This window comes from Armigeres subalbatus, chromosome 2, assembly GCF_024139115.2.
Source record: "Armigeres subalbatus isolate Guangzhou_Male chromosome 2, GZ_Asu_2, whole genome shotgun sequence".
NCBI lineage: Eukaryota > Metazoa > Arthropoda > Insecta > Diptera > Culicidae > Armigeres > Armigeres subalbatus.
This window is the reverse complement of record NC_085140.1, coordinates 34,954,620-34,976,591: the sequence shown is the minus strand read 5'-3', so window position 1 is coordinate 34,976,591 and position 21,972 is coordinate 34,954,620. Positions and strand designations below refer to the sequence as shown.

At 38.5% G+C, this 21,972-nt stretch overlaps 1 protein-coding gene across 1 annotated transcript; it reads right to left on the bottom strand.

Moving 5' to 3' along the window:
• Positions 1-990: 990 nt before the first annotated feature.
• On the bottom strand, positions 991-16,896 carry LOC134218443 (uncharacterized). Its single transcript, XM_062697440.1, has 2 exons — positions 16,738-16,896; positions 991-2,672 (listed from the first exon to the last, which is right to left on the bottom strand). The coding sequence occupies exon 2, from the start codon at positions 2,670-2,672 to the stop codon at positions 1,608-1,610; it is 1,065 nt and encodes a 354-aa protein (XP_062553424.1). The 5' UTR covers positions 16,738-16,896; the 3' UTR covers positions 991-1,607.
• Between the last annotated feature and the right edge of the window lie 5,076 nt (positions 16,897-21,972).

Sequence of the window (21,972 nt, the reverse complement as noted above, 5' to 3'; positions counted from 1 at the left end):
GTCATTGCAAAAAATAGCGTGTGCAACTCGTTGCAAAACTCGATTTTTTCAGCACTCGTAGTATTTACCCAACGAGGCCGAGTACAACTCTTGCTGAAAAAATCATCTTTTTGCAACTAGTTGCACAAACTACTATTTTCAATTCTTTAAAATGAAAAACTGCCATAGCATCATTCCACGATCGAATATGTACAAGATACAGTGATGACTCGATTTTTGGCATGTTAAAATTTTATCTGCCCCTGATTTCGTCTACACCCGATTTTATGACGGTTTTGGTATGGTTTCTCCACGATCCAATTTTGCCACATTTTTGAAAGTCTATATAACAGTCAAAACCATTAATTGCTTTATATTTGTTCTTTTTGACCTCTCTAAAGAATTTTTCTCGACACATTTTATAATGAGCGAGAAAGGCATCATCACCGCTAGGTGGATTAGTCTGGTTTTTTTTTCATTTTGTTACTTTCTCAGTAACAGTACTCTTAGCAGTGACTGAAAGACTAAAATAAACGGCAAGGTTGAGCTTGATCGTTTATTTCCTAAAGCAACAAACGTAGACGCGTGTTTTTAACAATGGATACCTTTTAATCTCATTTTGCTTCAATCTTTTCAAATTAAAAGAATCATCGTTTAAATTACCAATAATCGGAGGATTTGCGTCACGCATAATTTATCGACGCATAATTTATTAACCATTCACTTTCATCCTATTTTGATTTTATTGCTGCATCGGAATAAGCTCGGGATGAATGAAATAAAAAACACAATAAATGACTATGACGCAATCGATTATCTTCGTTCTGTTTTCGCGTGATCTTGGCCAGGAATGTATAGTTGGAATGTATGGCAGAACAACATTCACGTTAATGTAAAAGCAGTTATCTTTGTGAATTTGGCTTCTGTAACCCTGAGTCATGGCTGGATTGGAAACATTAGGTGAAAGCATTAGAAAACGAAAGGAGGATTTCGAATGTTCAGTAATTTCGGTTCTGTTTTGTTTTTTTTTTTCGGAAGATTTATTTTATTTTTTTGATGATTTTTGTGAACACATTTTTATCGTGATGAAATGCAGAATGAGTTATGAGATGAGCCTGTATCGAGGATTGAGCTGAGATTTTAGAATTTGCATTTTGAAAATTGGAAAACCGTCAGCTCAATCCCATCCTCTTATTGATGAATGATGATGAACTTAGTCTAAGATCTAAAATCTAAAATTTAGATAATTTGATTTATTTTAGCAAAATGATTTCCTAATACAAATCGATACTTTGAAATGTCTCACACTCTTTGAGGTGGGATCGTCAGTCCGCTCTCTCCCTGGGCTCGTAGTGATCTAATTTATCTTCCCTACGCCTCAAGGATCGAGAGTTACGTTTACGTATACGAAAATATCCTTGATCACTAAAACTGTCCCCCATTCGACCAGACGATCGCTTACCGCACCATCCCGACGGAATTCGATCGCCTTTAAGCTTTTCCTACCAGCACCAATGTTGAGATTGCGTCATTGCTCATAAATTCCCCTAACCCTAATAAATAGACTACACCTACATCGTTAAAATTGATCTAGTTCCAGTTTCGAGTCCCATTCCATGATATGCGATTCAGTTCTTCTTGTCTTCTTCGTCTTCGAAGAAATTTCCAGCAACGGAAGTGGCCGTTGGCGAGGACAGTGCCAGTCCGTTCTTACCAGCGATGGCTGTTCCGGTTGGAGCGGAAGCTGCCAGACCGCCTCGTCCGGCGAGAGCAATTCCGGCAGGCTTGACGGCCGCAACCGACGGTTCGTTTGCCTGCCGCAGCGATCCCATATCCTCCTTCTTGTCCTCTTCATCATCAATTACCTGGGGCATGTTCTCCTCCTTTGGGTCGTCCGACTGGGAACGGCCCTGGGGTTTTTCCGGCTCCGGAACGGGCTCGTCGTCCAGGGAGCGGGCCCAATTGCGCTCAATGGTGGTGGTCTTGTCTGGGTGCGACTCCAGTAGATCGTTCTTCAGTTGAGCTGGGACTAGAGCAGGGACAGGGGCGATCGGAGCGATGGATGACACAATCTGCGGCTCAGCTTGGATCTCCGAGTTTGAGCGGGCATGTATGGCCTGCAGTGGCTGGAGGCTGAAGATTGGATTCAATGGGTTTTGCAGCGCGTCGAAGTTTCCGTAGAATTGGGGAGCTCCTGAGAGGATGTAGTATCGATGCCCTTGTGCGCTGGGCTGAGCACTGCCCATGGCTGGCAGCTGCTCGGCATCAGCCGGTGCCATGAAGATCTGACTCTTTGTTGCTGGAGCGGGCTCTCCTTCCGCTGGGGCAGCAGGAGCTTCCGTGGCCGATTCGGCGGACTCAGCCGGTTTCTCGGTGCTCGGCTGGAAGAAGTTGACGAAGCCTTGCCACCAGGGCTGCTCTTCCTGCTTGAGTGTTACCAGCCGGATCGGCTTGTCATAGCTGATTGAATTACTTAGAGGAATCGATGGATAATAGTAGATCAACTGTTGCTTGGGCTCCAGCTTCAGGTGCTGGATCGGTTGAACGAGATGCGGTTGGATCTTGATAGTCGAGGGCTGCGGCTGCAGCAGAAAGTACTGGGCCGGCTGATGGATGATGGTGGTGGCGGTTGGTGCTGATTGGCTTCCTGCGAAAGCTGCTACCAGAAGAATGATTGACGATAGTCTTCCCATCTAATTGGACAGAACGAGAGCAGATGAGAAGAACAAGATTGAGATCATTGGTTATTGAACTTCTCTTAGATTGATAATGACTGATGCCATGTACAGTAACGAACTAAACGGGTTTAAAAGTATGCAATCTTGCATACGCAACGAGTCATGCAATTGTGCAATAGCAGAATGACGGAGACGTAAAAAAGAAGTAAAACAAGTTTTTACAGTTCATTGCAGCTCGATGAAACCGGCGTGTAAGTTGGTCGTGAACTTGAACTTGAATAAGGAAAAAAATATGGGGTAGAGTATTATTACTTTTAGTATGATTACTTTTCTAAACAAGGTGAACCAACCTAGGTCCAAAACCTCGATAATAAAGACATTAATTATAATAATAATCTAAATTGGTCTCATCTGTTGCACAAATAAAAATTATAAATTTTATCTTCATATTACGATGAATTACTAATATGTATATTGGTCCTATGTTTTCCGACTTCATTATTTTCAATTTGTTTAGTTTTTATTGTTTCAAAATGCATATTTTAATAAATAATATATAATTAGAATACTTGTTCTTCCCCCTTGTTCGCTTAACCGTGTCACCCAATGAGAATAACAATATCTCAATACTGTGCATCCACAGCAACACTTCCATAACTCATAAATTTAATAGCCGGAAACAGCAGTTGCAATCGTATCAAAATTCCAACCGCAGCATAAATCACAATCTTCTGCAGCGCAGTGTGCAGAGTCTTATTACCATACCATCTCGAGAGCCAATGAATCCCACAGAAGCCAAGCAAAATCTGAATGGAATGGAAATAAAAATCCATTATCCTGATTCACGCTCGCGGCAAACCCAAATGCACCATTCCATAATTTGCCCGACAAGAACACAACGCCGCTAAAAACGCATTTCGAAGCCATTCCCAGGAACCGGAGGACCTTCAGACGGCCGGCCGCCACGCGTGACGAGAAGTTCGCGAACGATTTCGCCATCATCGTCAGTCGTCGCCAGCAGAAGCTTCCCAGCGTTCCTCCCAATGCAATGCAACATGCCCCGGTAGGTACGATTATGCCTTTGGCTCTGGGGGGATGCTGGCAGTTGTTGGCCCGGCTCCAAGCTTCCCGGTCGGAAAAAAGGCAATGCAGGCGCAGCAAGTTTGGATCGGTTATTTTGGCTGTTGCTGACGCTCGTCTACACCAACCGAAAGAAAGAAAGCACGGTGCGACCTTGTCAGATTGAATTTGGGAGCTTATTCACCTCCTCTCTTTTCGCTATTGGAGCGGTGTTCTTGATGTGGAGCATGTATGGCATTTGAGTGAAGTCATTCATGTGGAAGAAGTGGTGTGTTGTCTAAACCGTTCTGTACACGTTTGGACATGCCTTTAATGTTTACATTACAATGCAAAGGTATACACATGTTCTATGAAGATCATCGCAAATTAAAACAATTATGTGTAATCTATCGTAAACTCATTGTTGTTGGCTTGTATGAACCAATTGATTATTTAATACATCATTCTTATTCGCGCCACGCCTACTGGCATTTATAATATAGGTACTTTCTTCTTTTTCTAGATGGTTGAATAACGGATGGAGAAGTCCCAAAATATTAATTTTCAAATAAACCACATAGGGGTAATGACGGCTTTGGCAGGTTTTGTTCTATTATTGGCAGGGGGTTTTTTATGACTGATTATGCTCAAATTTGGCCCAAACATTCTTTGCATATCAAAGAATATTGTGGCCAAATTTCATAAAATTCGGTCGACAAAATCCCCCTGCCAATAATAGAACAAAACCTGCCAAAGCCGTCTGTTCCTCTAATTAAATAGGAGACAGCTTGTAGGGCCAGTGAACCTAACGATTCTATGTCTCACGTGATTCAAACATTTTTCGGAAACGAGGAAGTGCATGCTTTTTGAACGGAGGCGCGTCGTTAGTTTGAATACCTGGATTGCTGCCAAAACAGAGATGCTTAGAATTGAAACCAAATCAATTTACTTGTACAACTGTTTGGTAGAAAAAATCTTTACTCGTAACGTTTAGTGAAGTCAATATCGATTAATGGCGGTCCCATTAGATAGATGCATTTTATTTTTTAAAGCATGCACTGTACTGGGGTTACTTATCACGCTCAAGGATTTTATTATTTTCTCGGTCCCCTCAATTTCTATATTTGGCATAAGGCCGTTTGGCATAATTTTGAACATTTGGCATAAAAGTGTCATCGTGTCGTCTAAGGCTTATGATATACGAATGCAAAAATGATAGCTGCGAGGCGGCAATGTCTCAGTGGGGGATGTTATGCCAGCAAGAAAAAGAAGAAGAACGAGAAGAACTTAGCTTAGCTTAGATTAGCTTTGTTTAGATTAGCTTAGGTTAGCTTAGCTTGATTGACTGTACACATCGTAGTCGCTAGTCGTGATTGGCCGAGAAACAACGAATATATATGCATGGCTCACCAATTGAATGGTTTTCTTCGGATTATAAAGCTATAATCACTGTAGGGGAGACTGGGTAGACTTGATCCCCTTTTCTGATTTCCGATGTATCCCAGCCAAAAATAAATAAACATACGCGATTTCCACACAGATTCTCTAAGAAATATATAATTTAACTTAACTGATGTAAAACAGTCCTTGAATTATTGTTGTTATGGATACACAATCGACTTTTTAGAGTACTGTCAAAAATCGACTTTTAAATTATTGGGGGAAAATTGATCCCTCTCCAAGAACTTGCTTGGATAAATGTAGAAAGGTGCTCTAAGATTTTTAAAATATTTTTCCTTCAAAATATGCAGAATTTTCGAATTGCTGTACGTATACATGAAGGATTTTTGTTATTGAATTCGACAGCACATGCAATTTTAAAATTTGGGGAGACTTGATCCCCTTTCTATGATATCTACGCAATACTTATGTTTTCCTGCCAACCCTTCATCAAATCTGTCCAATCTACAAAAAATTACAAGCCTGAGAACAGATTTATATTCTTTTGAATTTTTTCGCCAGATTGTATGGGTGACTAATGGTGGATCAAGTGTCCCCATATTGAGGCAATAACTTCAAATCCAAATATCCTAAAACTTTGGTGGAATGTTGACATTTTCATCAGTACAGATTATGAAGCATAATTATAGCTTTGTGCTATGAAAAAACGAAATTATTTGGTCATTGCTATGAAAAGTTGTTCAAATTTTGCGAGGCCAATGAAAAAATCTTTAGGAAGGTCAAAACATACCCTGCAGAATAAACAAGGTTGTCAATCGAAAAAATAACTTACCACTTAAAGGTCATTTGTCTAGAGGACCTATACTAAAAAATACAAAACTACTTTAGTTCTAGATAAAACACTGGATAATCAAGTCTCCTCGGGGATCAAGTCTACCCACCTTCCCCTACATGCTTCGGATTTTTTTTAATTCAAGACCAATAACGATGCCGGCCACGTCCTCACAGTCGATTCGAATAGGGGGAGGAAAATTATTTCAAGAGACCAAGGAATCCTCTGCATCTCCATGAGTGCACTGTAAGAGAACAGTATGTTAGTTGGGAAGGAAATCTTTTGGAAATCGCCGCGGTAAGCGACTAATTATTTCTTTTGAACGACGCCATATTCATGATGATACAAAGACGAAAACGCACCACGTGTCCAACGTGTTTTCTCGAAGACGGATTCGATATCTTAACCACTACGCGACGACTAAAACACGAACTGTACTTACATGCTGGATGGCTCTGCAAACTATTGAAGATTGCGCTTGTTTCTACCGGCGCAAAACACGATACAAGCGCATGAGCTACCGAACTCCAAATTGATATTTTATCATTTTTGCGACGACTAAAACAAGCACTGTTGTGACTTGCTCGATGGCTACTCGCTTATTCGGTGTATTTCTTCACATAGATAAAGTAGATTGAAGAATGTCCTGACAAATTGAGATTGATATTTTTCGGAACGGAACGGACGGACGAAACGGCATCCGGCAAACTACATCCGACGAAGGGATCACATCCATGATTGACTTATTCCAGGAAAACGGCTACTTCCGAAAAAAGAATCTCAATTCCCGTTCCCGAACAAACACCTACTTTTGAAGGAGGGATCAAATCCAACATTGCCTCAATCCGGACCAGCGTCCGATTGCAATCGGACAGTCGTGAGGTGTGGACGTCTTTTCGGTACGAACCACAATTTAAATTTTAGGGTATAATAGGGTATAATGGAACAATTATAAATAACATATCAATAACATTCGCAGAACAGACAAATTTGGCTCTATTTGTGTCGTTCTTTTGTTGTTATCTGACGTGCTCACTAGAGTGATTCAAATTTTGACTTTTTCGCTCCCCTGTGCTTAAACGATTGTTTCTGCTATTTTAATAGTCCTCCCAAATTTTTAGCTGATTTGGATGTAATTTGATTGTGCATATGCTATTTAAAGGTTATATGAAAATTACTATGAGAATTGCCATTTATGTAAAGGATCGTTTCGTGAAGCAGCCCAGAATCTATTTGAACATATTTAACGCATCACTATCATAGAATAGATCCTTAACTGAAATTCAGTTGTTGTTGCGAAGCAATCTGACTTTTGTGAGCAAAATTATGAAGAAAACAAAAATGCTCATTATTGATATTGATGTTATTCTTTTACGTGTTAAATTGAATTTCCCACAATTCAGTATTTCCCTAATAACTTTTGTTGCCAGCATCATCAAATCGTTTAACAACAACGACGATATTTTCCCTTGTTAAATTTCCCATATTGCTAACGTATTCATACATTTTTAGAGTATAATGGGCAATGATGGGGAACCGTTTTTCGCAAATGTTGCTGTTTTCATAGTAATTTTCATACCAGCTTCAAATTGCTTGTGCTCATTCAAATTGCATCTAAATTAGCTAAAAATTTAGGACCATTTTTAAAATAGCAAATGCCATCGTTTAAGCATAGGGGAGCAAAAAAATCAATATTTGTATCACTCTAGTGCTCACAAAAATCAGAAGAATTAGAAACAAAATAATTTGCGCTCCAATTCTTAGTTTTTTGATGTTATTGATTTGGGTACATGGTATGAATTAAAGGAGCAGTTCCCCTACATTATTTTTTACCCTAACGACGCAAGCGCGCTGTGCGCTTTTCGTGCTTCGCCAGTAACTTTTGTTTTTAACTTTCCTACAGTGCTAAAAAAACTCACACTTACGTTGTTCGGGTCATATTGACCCGGATTTGACTTAGCAATATCTCAGGCATTTCGCAGCCAAATTCACATGTTTATACCGAAAATAATAACAGATCAAAATTGTTTAATTGGGAAGGATCGTTCGTTGGCCAGGCTCTTAGACCGACTATTAGTTGGGAGGAAATTAGACCGACTATTGGGAAGTTCAGCGCTCACCGGTTGACGAACGAAAACGGCATACGACTAACTGACTTCGCCGCCACCAATAATATGGCCATTCCAACACAGCCTTCCGTATCGATAAACCTGGAGATCATCGCTGCAGACAGAATCACAAATCGACCACGTTCTGATTGATGGACGGCACTTCTCCGACATTATCGACGTAAGGACATATCGTGGCGCTAACATCGACTCTGACCACTATCTGGTGATGGTTAAACTGCTCCCAAAACTATCCGTCATCAACAATGTTCGGTACCGACGACCGCCGCGGTACGACCAACCTGAAACAACCTGATGTTGCCACTGCATACGCGCAGCATCTCGAGGCAGCGTTGCCGGAAGAAGGTGAGCTCCATGAGGCCCCTCTTGAGGACTGTTGAAATACAGTCAAAGCAGCCATTAACGACGCAGCCGAAAACAACGTCAGGTATGTGGGACGAAGTCGACGGAATGATTGGTTCGACGAAGAGTGCAGACAGATTCTGGAAGAGAAGGACGCAGCGCGGGCGGTCGCGCTGCAGTAAGGTACCCGGCAGAACGTGGAACGTTATAGACGGAAGCGGAGACAGCAGACCCGCTTTTTCCAGGAGAATCAACGCCGCCTGGAAGAAGCGGAGTACGAGGAGATGGAACAGCAGTGCCGTTAGTCGTGTTAGTCGTAAAATACGAAGGCCCATCATCTGTGGAAGTCGGGCCTACTGCGGTCAAGAAAGATTCACCACCGCACCAAATGTGTCATGTACAAGACGCCGACATGAAACTTGGACAATGCTCGAGGAGGACTTGCAGGCACAATGTTTTATTTCATCATTTTCACGATCGAAATTCAAAAACTCGAAAAGTGTTCATTTTGGATACCGTCGTTGGGGGTGACAATGGGTCAAATGGGGTGAGATTGGGTCATTGTTTGAACTACTTAGAATGCTTTTCGAATAGATTGAACGTATCTGAGGGCAATGAGACTAAAATATAAGAGACCTATTTGAACGATTTTGCTATCCGACCTCCAGGCTGCCGGTAAGAGCGATGACCCATTCTCACCCCCCAGACCCATTGTCACCCCCGATAGCGGCATATGGTTTGTTCACAGAAGATTCAAGATATTTAGGAGCGCATCTTTCGATAAAAACAGTTTGATGATTAATCCCCCTAAAAGTGAGTTGAGAAAATTATTTTTCCCCCAGAATGAGATAGACACGTAGTGTCTTCCACAAAGTTGAAGCAAATGTTAATACGAGCAACTTTGCTGAACATCCCAAGTTTCTATCTCTTATATATAACAAACTTAAGTCGTTTTATGTAAAAACCCCATTAAAATCTTATTTTTCATTCTAACTCTTTCCAATGATTTCTCCCATTTTCCGTCTCTTCTACAAAGTTGTAAAACAAGCAATAATAAAACAAACTTCACATGGTTTATGTGGAAATCCCCATACAATCTTTTAACTTAAACTAACTCTAATGATTTTTCACATTTTCTGTCTTTTCTACAAAGTTGTCAAATCAGCAAAATTACATGTTTTTGCTGAACATTGTAACTTTCTATCTCTTATAAAACAAAAGTTATTCAAATATTATGATTTTTCATAGGTTTACAAGTTTTTAACACAGCATTCGAGCCTAATTAAGGGAGTAATCACAAGTGGAAATACCTCTAAAAATATGTATAATTTAAAGATAACTTTGGTTGTATTTGAGATGGAATGTTACAATGAAATTGACACGAGTGGTACGTATTATACGGTATTTGGTTTCGCCGACGACATTGGTATTATGGCACGTAACTTTGGGAGGATGGAGGAAGCCTACACCAGACTGAAAAGCGAAGCTAAACTGATTGGACTAGTCATAAACATGTCGAAGACGAAGTACATGATACGAAAAGGCTCAATAGAGGAAAACGTAAACCACCCACCACGAGTTTGCATCGTTGGTGACGAAATCGAGGTGGTAGAAGAATTTGTGTAGGTACTTGGGCTCACTGGTGACTGCCGAAAATGATACCAGCAGAGAAATTCAGAGACGCATAGGGGCTGGAAATCGTCATGGAGAAACATTGTTTCACAGCTTTTGTTGTAGCAACACCTTCGCAACGCGAACAAGCCCCGAACCACGCTGGCTATCCGGATCATCATCGAACGCTCAAATGATAATATCTTTCCAGAGTGCTCTTTGATTAGGGATAATATCTTTGCACAAGCAAAGATAATATCCTGTGCTCAGATGATATTGCAATGCCTGGGTGCAATATCCTAAGCCTATTATAACTGAATGGGGCCTAACTAACTAACTAACGGTTAGTTAGAATCGTAGACAGCTATTAGGTGCAGTGCTCAAAAGCGTAGGAGAAGATTAAAATTAAAACGGAAAGCATAGTGAAGACAGAAAAGCTTCAGGGTTTTATAGCAAAAGCCACCCACGATACACTGTATCTCGAAAAAACTGAAACCCATGCACCAAAGCGGGCGCCAAACTTGGATCGACAATATTAGTGTGTAACAATACTATATGTACAAAAAACAATCTTCCAATCCTTGAAAAAGGTAAAATAAATTACCGAAACCGTCGGATGCAGAAGTAAACTTGTTTTTGCTGCGTTACAAGACTGCTACAGCCGGAAAACTACACGTTCCGTTATATACCCACAGTCGTCAAGCATTAATTCATTCCCGATTAAAGTTGCATATTGAAGAAAGCTGAATTAGGATGTTTTATGATGTTAAGCTTTTTTAGATTTGATGTAAGTTGCTCGGCGTTGGTGTTGGTGTTGGCTACGTTAAACATGAGCTCTTAGCATAGGCCTGGGAAAAACTAGGGATCCTATATTAAGAGATGTGCGAATACTTTTCCAAACGATTTAGCAACGCTGTTACTTCCGTAAACAAACGGTGCCAGCACTTGCCGCAGTGAAAAATGCTTAGGCTTGCACATGACTTTACATTCGAAGACACTTTTTGATTATTTTGTCTATCCTCTAGCAGTTCATTTTTGCTAAAGTTAAAGAGCAATACGAATGAACACGATATAAGGCATCAACTAGACTACTTTTACTTACGAAAACAAAACAAATTGTTTATTCGATAAAACTTTTCATAAAATCTGTTTCACCAAAATCGCAATACCTTTCGATCTGCAACAATAACGATGTTCATTTGGCTCAGACTTTGACAGTTCTCAAAGCTCGATTGGCTCAAGATGGCCGCTTTCGCATATCTCTGAATGTAGGATCCCTAGGATTCCTAGGATCCCCTATATTGCATATTCATCCTAGGAATGAACGATACCGATAAGATATATCGGGAATCGATATTTTTACTCAAAATAATCGATATTTTGTGTCGATTTTTTGATGCTCGAAATTTGACCGTACACTGCCAAAAATATCTATATAAGCTATATGTGTCGCCGTTATAAATTTTTGCAATAGCTCCACCCTAATATAATCGATATAGAACCACACATAGATTAAATAATTGCTAATTCGAGACCACACATAAAGTTTATTTGGATATATTTTTTATTAGTAGTTCGTGTGGAGAATGGTTATGTGTGCGCTGATATACATCATATATTAAATCTATGGATTTTTGCCAATAAATATGTGTGGATTTTTAGTAGTGTATAATTTTTTTATAGCTGATATCGGATTTCGATATTTTTAATTTAAGAGGCATTATCCGCAATACAAAAAAGTGGTAAATATAGCAAACATGAGATACAATCTGTAAAAAAAAAGCAAAAATGTGATGTGTGATGCGATGATGCAATCACTTAGTTTTTTTTTGTTCGTGCTTATAATTTTCTAAACGTATCGATATATCGGAATATCGATGTTCCAGCGCCGATATTTTTTGGCATCGATATTTCGACAATCAAAACATCGATCCAGCAGTATCGATAATTTTCCGAAAAACGCCCATTCCTAATGTGTCGTTATCTTCATGCACGAACAAAGGGCATCTCTGATTTTCATAAATCAGATCGTCATCTTCATCGTACACAGACAGTTGAATATTTTGTTACCTTCACTGGGAAAAATATCCAATGTTATCCGGTAAATAGATTAGTTTATTTCTTTTATTTCTCATATTTCTTATATTTTAAAAATATGAATATAGTTAGGAGCTATATGATATATAGAATATGGACAGTTACCCTTGAATTACCAAATAATTTTAAAATCAAAACATTCATCTCTGGATATAAGAAATCAGAGCATCTGAGTCGGCACTACAAATAAATAGTTAGATACTGATACTGAAGTTATAAAATTGCGGTTGAAAAAAAAGATGAAAATGTAGACCCGATTAATCCAATTCGAATTTATCTGTAAAGCTGATTGTATTGAATATGTTAGATTTTTGATGAATTGTTTAATAAAAGAATATAATTTTAATATTGTTTTTGAAATTAAACTATTCAATATGCTGCTCTATTTGTACGAGAGCAAGTATGAACGAGAGCAAGTATGAACGAGAACGATATACCGTGCAAACCCATATTTCGGACGCATTGAAACTTCGGACACCAGACTTTGTATGGAAAGTTTTTTGAAATATTTCGCTTGAAATCTGTCAATAAGCTCGTTGAAAGAACTGCATATTTAAATGTAATTTAAACATACTTCTACCATAGTTAGCCATGTTATTTTAAATTGATTGTTTATTCGACTGTCGTACGCAACAAATTATCAAGAAAAAACAATGTTTGCATTCCAAGTTTTATTTAAAACAGCTGTCCGAAGTTCGAGTTCGAAGTGTCCGAAATATGAATCGGTGCGTGCAAGTGTCCGAAGTTAGATTACAGAGGAAGACAATTTATTTCAATGATAGTGAAATTTCTAGGCTCAAAGGAATAAATATTAAACAATCAACCATATTTTGTGTCCCTTCCAACATGTAATTGATTCTGTTTGAAAAGAAATGATTAGCAGTTCGTGTGCTTTATCCGTGTTAAGGTCACTCCTGACGGAATCCAATTTTCAAAGTCCTCGCGTTTTCAAGGGCACACCGGTGAAGCTGATCCAAAAATTAATATGCAACACAAATGCAATAACATGAAAATGTAAACATAAATCCAATAACTGTTGTTTGTTATAACGCAGTCGTAAATCGGTTCATAAAAACTTCAAGTTATAAACAGGTCTTCCAGGTTACAGCTACAAAAAATACAACTATCAAACTCCAACAAGCAACCAACAAAAGTCGAATTATTAAAGGTAAAAAAACTAATTTCAGCAACATCATTGTCCATTGGATTCGTGCCCTTTCCTATCTAAACCCGAATCCGTGTTATTTTTGAAGGCCATGCACAAAGTTATATAGAGGACTCGATCTAACGCAATTATATCAAACATCCTATTGCTGTTTTATTTAAGTTTTACATAAGATTAAAATGGAAAAGTTTAAAAAAAATGGCTTTCCGAAACCCAAAACATGTAGAACTTAAGTAGGGGAGAACGGTCCAAAATGTTCCCCTTGAGCTTTTTCGATGCTTTCACCATTATAAACAAAAATACCGAACCATTTCAACGTGTAGATGCAAAAATTACAAAACCCGCCACATTTCACAAAGATCTCCTATAGGGCACTGCACGGACCGCTTTGTCGCTTTTTCGCTGCAAAGAAATCTGAAAACAACAAGGCCAGTAAACATCAAATTTCATGAAGAACGAAAGAGAAAGAGATTCTTCCGTGCAGTGCCCTATTCAAAACAATAAGGTTTTCATGACTTTCTAACGCATTAAAAAATGTTTGAAAAATAGGCGTGGGGCAAAACGCCCGAATGGTGGTGTATGTAAATAACAGTGAACGCATGGTTGTTTGTTTTTTCTTAATGTACATATTGAGCTGCAATCTTACGGGTGAGGTGGAAAATCGCAAACCGTAAAATTTTAGTGAATGTGAAGGGATTTTCCTCACTTTTTCCAATGGTTGAACTTAACAGAATAACTAATGAATTGCAATGGTAATATTTGTTCATAAATGACCTACAACAGATTATATGAGATATTTTATGTATGAGGTTATTTTGCCCCACGGGTGCATTATGGACTGTTCTCCCCTATAACTGAATTGAGTTTATCAATGTCACAGTCACTGGCGGTGCCAGCTATTGTTATTTGGTGGGGCACCACTTATCGCAAGAACAATAGCCTATAAGAACAAAGTTGCGATTGCATCGTGTGGTGCCCCAACTCTGTCTCCGCCAGTGATCACAGTTGAAACAAATATTTAATTTATATAGGGAGACGGCAGGTATTTTCGTCTGTTCGTCATAGTCTCGAAAACCAATAAAAGAGACGCTTTTTTGTAAAACTCATACGTACCAAATCGTAAACTCAGGAGAAACGTTCTGCTATAGTGGAGTTCTAGCAAATGTACGTTGCTTTCGTTGGTTTTAGCCCCTATGATGATGGACGGAAATACCTGCCGTGTCCCTACAACATTTCTGTTTATTTTTTTTATTGGGATGCATCTTAATATCAAAAAGAACACCAAACATTTCAATCGCATTAGGAAATCAAAATGGGGAAAAATGTGAAAGAGTAAGTGACTTGAGAGTATCCAGTTAACACAAAATTGTATATGATGCAACATAAGAAACTTAAATGGAGGCGATATACGCTTCTAAAAACAAATTCTTTTTCTTCTGTATAAAATCTTGGTATATATAGAAGGATGTTATATTCGATTACAAAATGTTACCTCATTACCTCATTAAAAATGATACAGAATTATAAGATTTTTATTACATGATTGTATTAGAATTTAGTTAATGCATATTGGTATGCCAGAATTTTCGTTAAATTTCACAAGGGTCTATTACAGAACTATAATAAAATCTGACATTCGCGACGTGGGAACAAACAATCTTGTTGATAAAGGGTTTTCAGATTGTGTGGGAGTTTGTGACCCAAAAACCAAACTTGTTAAATTCAGTCACTGCTAAATGAAATAAAAAGTTTTGGTAACCTTTAAAACTATCCTCTAGCAAGAAAGAATGAAATACTATCATCCATTAAACATTGAAAACCTATCTAAGAGATGAATGCAAATATTTGATATTAGGTATAATGTCAATTGAAAACTTCAATAACTAACTATAGCAATACCATTTAACTAAAAACGTAATCGTTTGTGCCTATTTGAATGTTTATGATGTAGCTAACTGAAACTGAACTTGTGAGCGAAACGCATTGGCCGGAAATACAAGATTGTAAAATTTGAATCAGAATGTTATTAAATTGAATGTATAGTAGGGTGACTCAAAAAAAAACTTTTTTAATTTTTTTGATGAGCCGCCCTCTTATTCGGTTCTATTTGATGCCCTGATGCTCTGGACAAAATTTCAGCCAAATCGGTCATCGTTTGGGCGGTGCTAAACTCGTTGGAAGTTTATATGGAAAAATGTATGCAGAAACATCCACAAACCTTGATTTGCAGTTGAAAGGCACGATTCAGAACCATCAAGAATCATGATACTCATTCAGTTCCTGTAAAATTAAATACAGAATGTTAGGCTGAAAACCGCCAGAAGGTTAGAGTTTATAACACAAAGATATTAGCATTTTACTGGAGTGTTGTAGGGGTGAATTTATATAATTATATATATATATATATATATATATATATATATATATATATATATATATATATATATATATATATATATATATATATATATATATATATATTTATAATATATTTATAATATATTTCAAAGGTAAAAGAAACGAAATTTGCTCAAACCCCACTTCAGAGAAATGCTAATAACTTAGCCGGGCAAACTTTAATTTTCTCGCGGTTTCTGCATAACATTCTGTATTAAATTCTCCAAGATCTGAATGAGTATCATAGTTATCCATCGTAAGTTGTGTAGTCCAGCTGCAATTTACTGTTTTTGGATGTTTCTGCATACATTTTTGCATATAAACTTCCAACGAGTTTAGCACCGCCCAAACGTTGACCGATTTGGTTGAAATTTTGTCCAGAGCATCAGGGCATCAAATAGAACCGAATAAAAGGGCGGCCCATCAAAAAATTGAAAAAAGTTTTTCCCATGCTAATTTGAGTCACATTGTATACTTTAAAAAATATGTAGCAGTTCGGGTCGTTTATTCCTGCTTTCAAGAGATTCAAACAAGGATTCAAATGTCAAAGATTGCAATTATTAGTGATCTTTTTAAAATCTTGATTTGAGGCGGTTTCCTAAAAAAAATCCAACTTTCCCCAAACTAGGTGAATAAGTTTAGACTAAGTTTCTATTGTTGATTCGTTGTGATATATGAACTTCAAAACTGTCAACCTTGTCAACACCATCCAATTTTTGTTCACCGTAAACAGTTTATAGTTTGTATGCAATCACACATAAAAATCAAATAAAACCAAATGGTATGACAATATGTTAACATTTTCGCACTTTATTATCAGGAACAAACACTAAACTGTAACAACATTTATATACCGTGAAGTGAAATGTGCATAGTAATAAATAAGATATTCTAATTAGCGAACACTCTTCATTACCCAGTAATCTTCAAATTGCTGATTTAGGATTGAATTATTTTGCACTTCAGACAAAAATTTGATTCTTGAAAAACATATAATGCATCTAAAATATTTCACTGAAATGTTCGCACATGTCCACGGTTGCTTACCTTTAGCACTCTTTCTTTCACACTTTTCTATTAGCACTAAACTACGTCCTATGCCGTGACTAGATCCGGAGTCTATCCGACACTGACTGGATCCCTCTATTGCAGTCGAACCCTTTATAAGCTCGCTAGAGGCTCTCCTTCCTCGGAACTGGTCTTAGACAACAGTAGTAACAGCAGTACCTTAAGTCCGGCGTATGTCCTGCGTAAGCCACCTCCGCATCTGACTGCACCACTCTTTCTTCCTGTGCCGCTCTACGCTCTCCTTCGAAGAAGACCGGCTTACAGCAGACGACAACATCGATCGACCATCATCGCCCGACGCCCGACCTAGGCCAATACCAAAACAAAATACAAAACATGCAGCGCCGCAAAAGAGAAGCATAAAAAATGGCATCCCAAGCACGATGTTATGCATCAAGTTCTTTGCCATTTCTTGCCTCTCCCGGATGATGGTGGGCAACCCTTTATATGGTGTGTTGTTATCACACTGCAGTCAAAGCCATCCATCGGCGTAGGGGACAATGGTCCAACATATCCTTCGAGGTTGCACCGATTCTCTTCTTCCTGGGGAAAACCCTAATTTGTTGACTTTTTCGGTCAAAAAGCATGTCGTAAAAAGCAAGGGTCGAAACGTCGGATGCAATAGAATTATTCCGCTTTGCATAATTTGATTTGATGAGCAAACAACTCAGGTATCCTCTGGTAGTTTCGTTGAAAGTTTTCCTCGAACTCAAATTTTATCATAGAGAAAGGTGAAGTTCAAAAAATATTTTTAGGGCCTTAAAATACGTTTCCTAATAATTACTTCATTCAATGATCTTGTCCATTCCACAACAAAACCGTAAACGATGTACTTTAGTTCACTACCCCCTAGATTACAAACGAATCTTTCGCCCAGTTGGAGGCATTCCCCTCTATAGAGCCATGATGGCTGCTCGGACTTGGCACCTCACTCTGCGTCCAGATCCAGCAAAGGGCTTCTACTGCGGGAAGATTTATTATACTGCCTCGGTTGTTCTCACGGAGAGTTTTGCGTCCGATGCGCCCGGGAGGATGATTCCTAAACCGGAGAGAAGTTTACTGCATCGCCCAATCCGATCTTGATCTTGATGGTTTTGACAGTGAGGCAGGCGAATAGAACTGCTAGCGACCGTTTTTGTGCTTCTTTTCGCATGCGGAGTGCAACATTGTTCATTATTTAGGATCGATTTGGGTAAAATGTTGCCATTTCCCATTACGCGATGTGGTCGTCCCCAGAGAGAACGATTCAGACAAGTTGTTCTCCAGCAATAATGCTCCCCACCGTCTATGCGGAATACCGTTAATTGAGAAATTAATTGCACAGGACAGAGTGGTGGTGCTTTTTCCCACCAAGATTCATGCTTCGAACATCAGCATTATGTATGTATGTTTTATCTCTCTTTACCTATGACATATATTGACTTCTACTTCAGAAACTTCAATGCATTGGTTTTAAACTTAGTCTAGAATGAAGTTTTTAAAAAAAGTACATTAAATATTCTCTCAGAAACAAAATTCGTAAATAAATTATAAGGCACATTAAGAGGCGTTACTTATTTTATGTTATCTGAATCGGAAGTATAGAAAGATGTGCCTGATTTGCACTTTGTAATTCTACGCACACTTGTACTTGTACGAAAAAGACGATTGTCAAAATATTATTTGAAATTAAATTCCTATTCCCAATGCTGTCGTCAACTGGAAGGAAATTTAAACACATTACATCACAAGACTGGTTGGTAAATGTTGGGTAATGCATATAGTTGGTATTTCGAATAACTGAAGGAATAGAAAAGCTCCTATTTCGTGGTCCATAAACTTTGTGGTACTGGTCGTCATACGAGAAACCTTAGGGTTAACTAACCCCGGTGAAAACTATGGTCATTGGTAGTAAAGCAGAGGAGAAGGAAAAGGAGCAAATCTAATCGAGCATCTGTTCTCCATATTAGAGACGGCTGATCGTTGTCTGAGTACCAGCGAGGGACTCATTTCATAGTACTGCGCAAACTGTGGTGCATCGTGTCCGGCAGGACCTTCAACATGATTTGGGTAGTTTGAAGAATTGTTAGTACCCAAGAAAGCGAAAGAAGAGCAAACAGACGGATTCAACGCAACAGACGATAATCCGATAATCCGATATTGGAACGCAAGAACTTCTGGAGTCGCCGTTCGCGTAACAGCAATTCTGGATCTGGAAATACGCTGGCCAGAATTCCGAGAAAGCTAATTCCCAGCGGTCAAATATTGCCATACAAGATGCATACTCAGGCAATGGCGAGCATAAGAAAGATTTCAATTAATAACCGAGGAAATCCTAATAGAATTCTGATTGACGACGACTATGCTATAGAACCACTAACTTTGAATGAGATCAAGAAAGGCCTCAATAAGAAGCACGAAATCCCGTCAGAGCTTCTTATATTTGAAAGTGAGCAACTGCATCAATATTTAGAAAACGGGAGGGAGGATGAAGAGGGCCTGCCTTAGCCGTGCGATAAGATGCACGGCTACATAGCTGAAGGTGGCTGGGTTCGATTCCCGGTCCGGTCTAGGAAACTTCCGGATTAGAAGTTTTCTCGACTTCCCTGGACACAAATGTATCATCGTGTTAGCCTCATGGTATACGAAAAGGTCGAAACAAAAGGACAAAAGGTCGAAGGGACAAAAGGTCGAAACAAAAAATCTGAGTCAAATGTTCGAAAATAAGAAACGTCGAAAGAACGATAGATAGAACTAATGGTTGTAGGACAAAAGGACGGTCGAAAGGTTGAAAGGTGAAATGGGATAATAGGTCGCATTTATGATAAATGAGACACAACGTAGAGAATTGATCAACCATACTTTTGCACATTTATGTTTATTTGTGTTTCACCTGATTTTTATTGTTATATTATTCCTTCTTTTAGTCATTGTTCTTTCCTTTTTCACATATTTATATTTATTGGTATTTCACCTGATTAAATTTTATTCAAGAATTTTCACTTTGTTCAAACAGGGTATTCTTCAAAGGTATATTGTCAAACCCACGTTTTCATCAAAGTGTTGCTAGGCTTTATATTCTCAAATTTTAATTCCCGATACTAATCTAATTTAATCTAATCGAACCCAAACGCAGCCAGCAAAAATAAAGCATCTTGGAAAATCATTGAGTTAGAAGACGCCCTCCTTTTTCAGAATATTCTTTAGATAAACTTCCATGAAATTTTCTCCTTGCAATCTTCATAAATTACTTCGAGAATTCTCTCAAACTCCTAGAACTCTTGATAAAAAAAACACAATACATGTGCATCCAATATTATTTTTTACACGATTGGTATTCTTTAATTTCTCGGTTAACTGAAATTTCCCAGCTTTTTGAAAACCACCTGAATTTACTTTGATTTTTTGTGAATTTGTTGTGGGGTTAACTCATAGTTTCATTGACGCTGAAGGTTTTAATCTACTAAAACCCAACCGTGTAAACTGGGTGTATCTGGATGTATCATCTACCAAAAACACTACAGACAATCAACTTGAAAAGGAATAAACAAAGTTCATGAATTGTCCCCTGAAGATGGTACTAATCAGTGCCGAAACGTAGGGACAAACATAAAAGCATCGTTCTGACATAGTACTTGACAGCACCAACCGAATATACCAACATAAATTGCAATTAATATTTAAAATTATTATCTAATCTGTAAAGAAAAACCCTGATTAATCCACCAAGCGGTGATGGTGCCTTTCTCGTGCATTATAAAAAAAAGTATTTTGGCCATTAATCTTGAGCACATAATCCGACCTGCCAATTTTCAATAGGAAACAATGGGAGAGTATCCTGCGTCGAATGCAACTGCGAGTAAATCGGTTAAGGATAAGTACCTGAAAAATGAGTGACACTTTTTTTTGGGTGGGTGCGCACAGAAATGGTGAGTTGACATCTGGGAAGGAGCAACCTACACAGCTCTGGTCCTCACGAGTAGAGGTGTGCGCCGCCGCACCACGCCGCCGCTGCCGACATTTTTGCATCGGCGAGCCGCCGTTTAAAATTTGTCACGCTGAAATTAAAGAAGTCCGCAGGATTTTTCGTGGTAATTTTGACAATTTATTGGAGATTCCGTAGATTTTTCGCATTAGCTTAACTAGCCTCGATGCCTAATGGGGAGCTATAGACACTCCATCAATTTTCTCTCGTTTGAGCTTTTTTTTCAAAAATTCTCGAACATTAAGCTATCTTAGTAGTGGTAATGTGATTAATCCGGTCCAACCACCTAAGTAAATTGCGGATCAATCACATTCATCCATATTCTTTTTCTCACAAGCGTATGTTTTCTGCTGTAGCCCATAGTATGGAAGTATGTTTGTTTACCAGCTGATGATTGCTACAAAAACTCAAATTGATAGCGTAGAATTCCGACGGAAATGTTCCAGTGATTCTGTCCGAAATCCTCTAGGAATTCCAACGTGAATGTGCAGGGATTTCGTAGGCAATGTTGCAGTGATGTAGAAGCAAATCGTCGAAGGATTCCGAAGCAAATCTTTCAGAGATTCCGAAGCAAAACGTCGAGAAACTCGGAAATAAATATTCAATGGATATTGAAATCGTTAGAGTATTCTGAAACAAATCGTCAAGGAATTCCGAAGCAAATCTTCGAAAGTTTTCGAAACAAATTTTCGAACGACTCCGGAGGATTACCGAAGCATTTTGAAGCAAATCCTCCATGAAGAGTATCTCCCACAGATTTTCAAGGGAATCCTTCAACGATACCGAAAGGATCCAGTGTGAATTCTTCTGGATCTTGGTTGAAATACTTCGATGTTTCTGAAAGGAATTTCTTAGAGATTCCAATGAGAATTCTTCTCGGATGCTGATGGGATCTGTGGAAACTATCATGCTGCTAGACAAGCGGAAGTCAGCTCGAAAACTGTCACTCTAGTCCGTGATCGTTGACCACATGTCTTTGACTACTGGCAAAGTATCACGTTTGCTTTGATTGATATTTTGGTGGCTCTACGTTGCTGTTCATATCAAGCATACTTTGATGCTTTCCAATCAATTAGATATGACCTTTTCATAACTAACAACAAGTACAATTTCACTGCTACACAGGAATCTTTCTCGGAAATGAAAAAAAAGCTCCTTTTTCTTCAAACTTTTTTAATAATTGATTATGCTATGTGTTGAAAATTGATATCACTACTAACTAACTTTTCAAATCCTAGTTAATTTTTTTC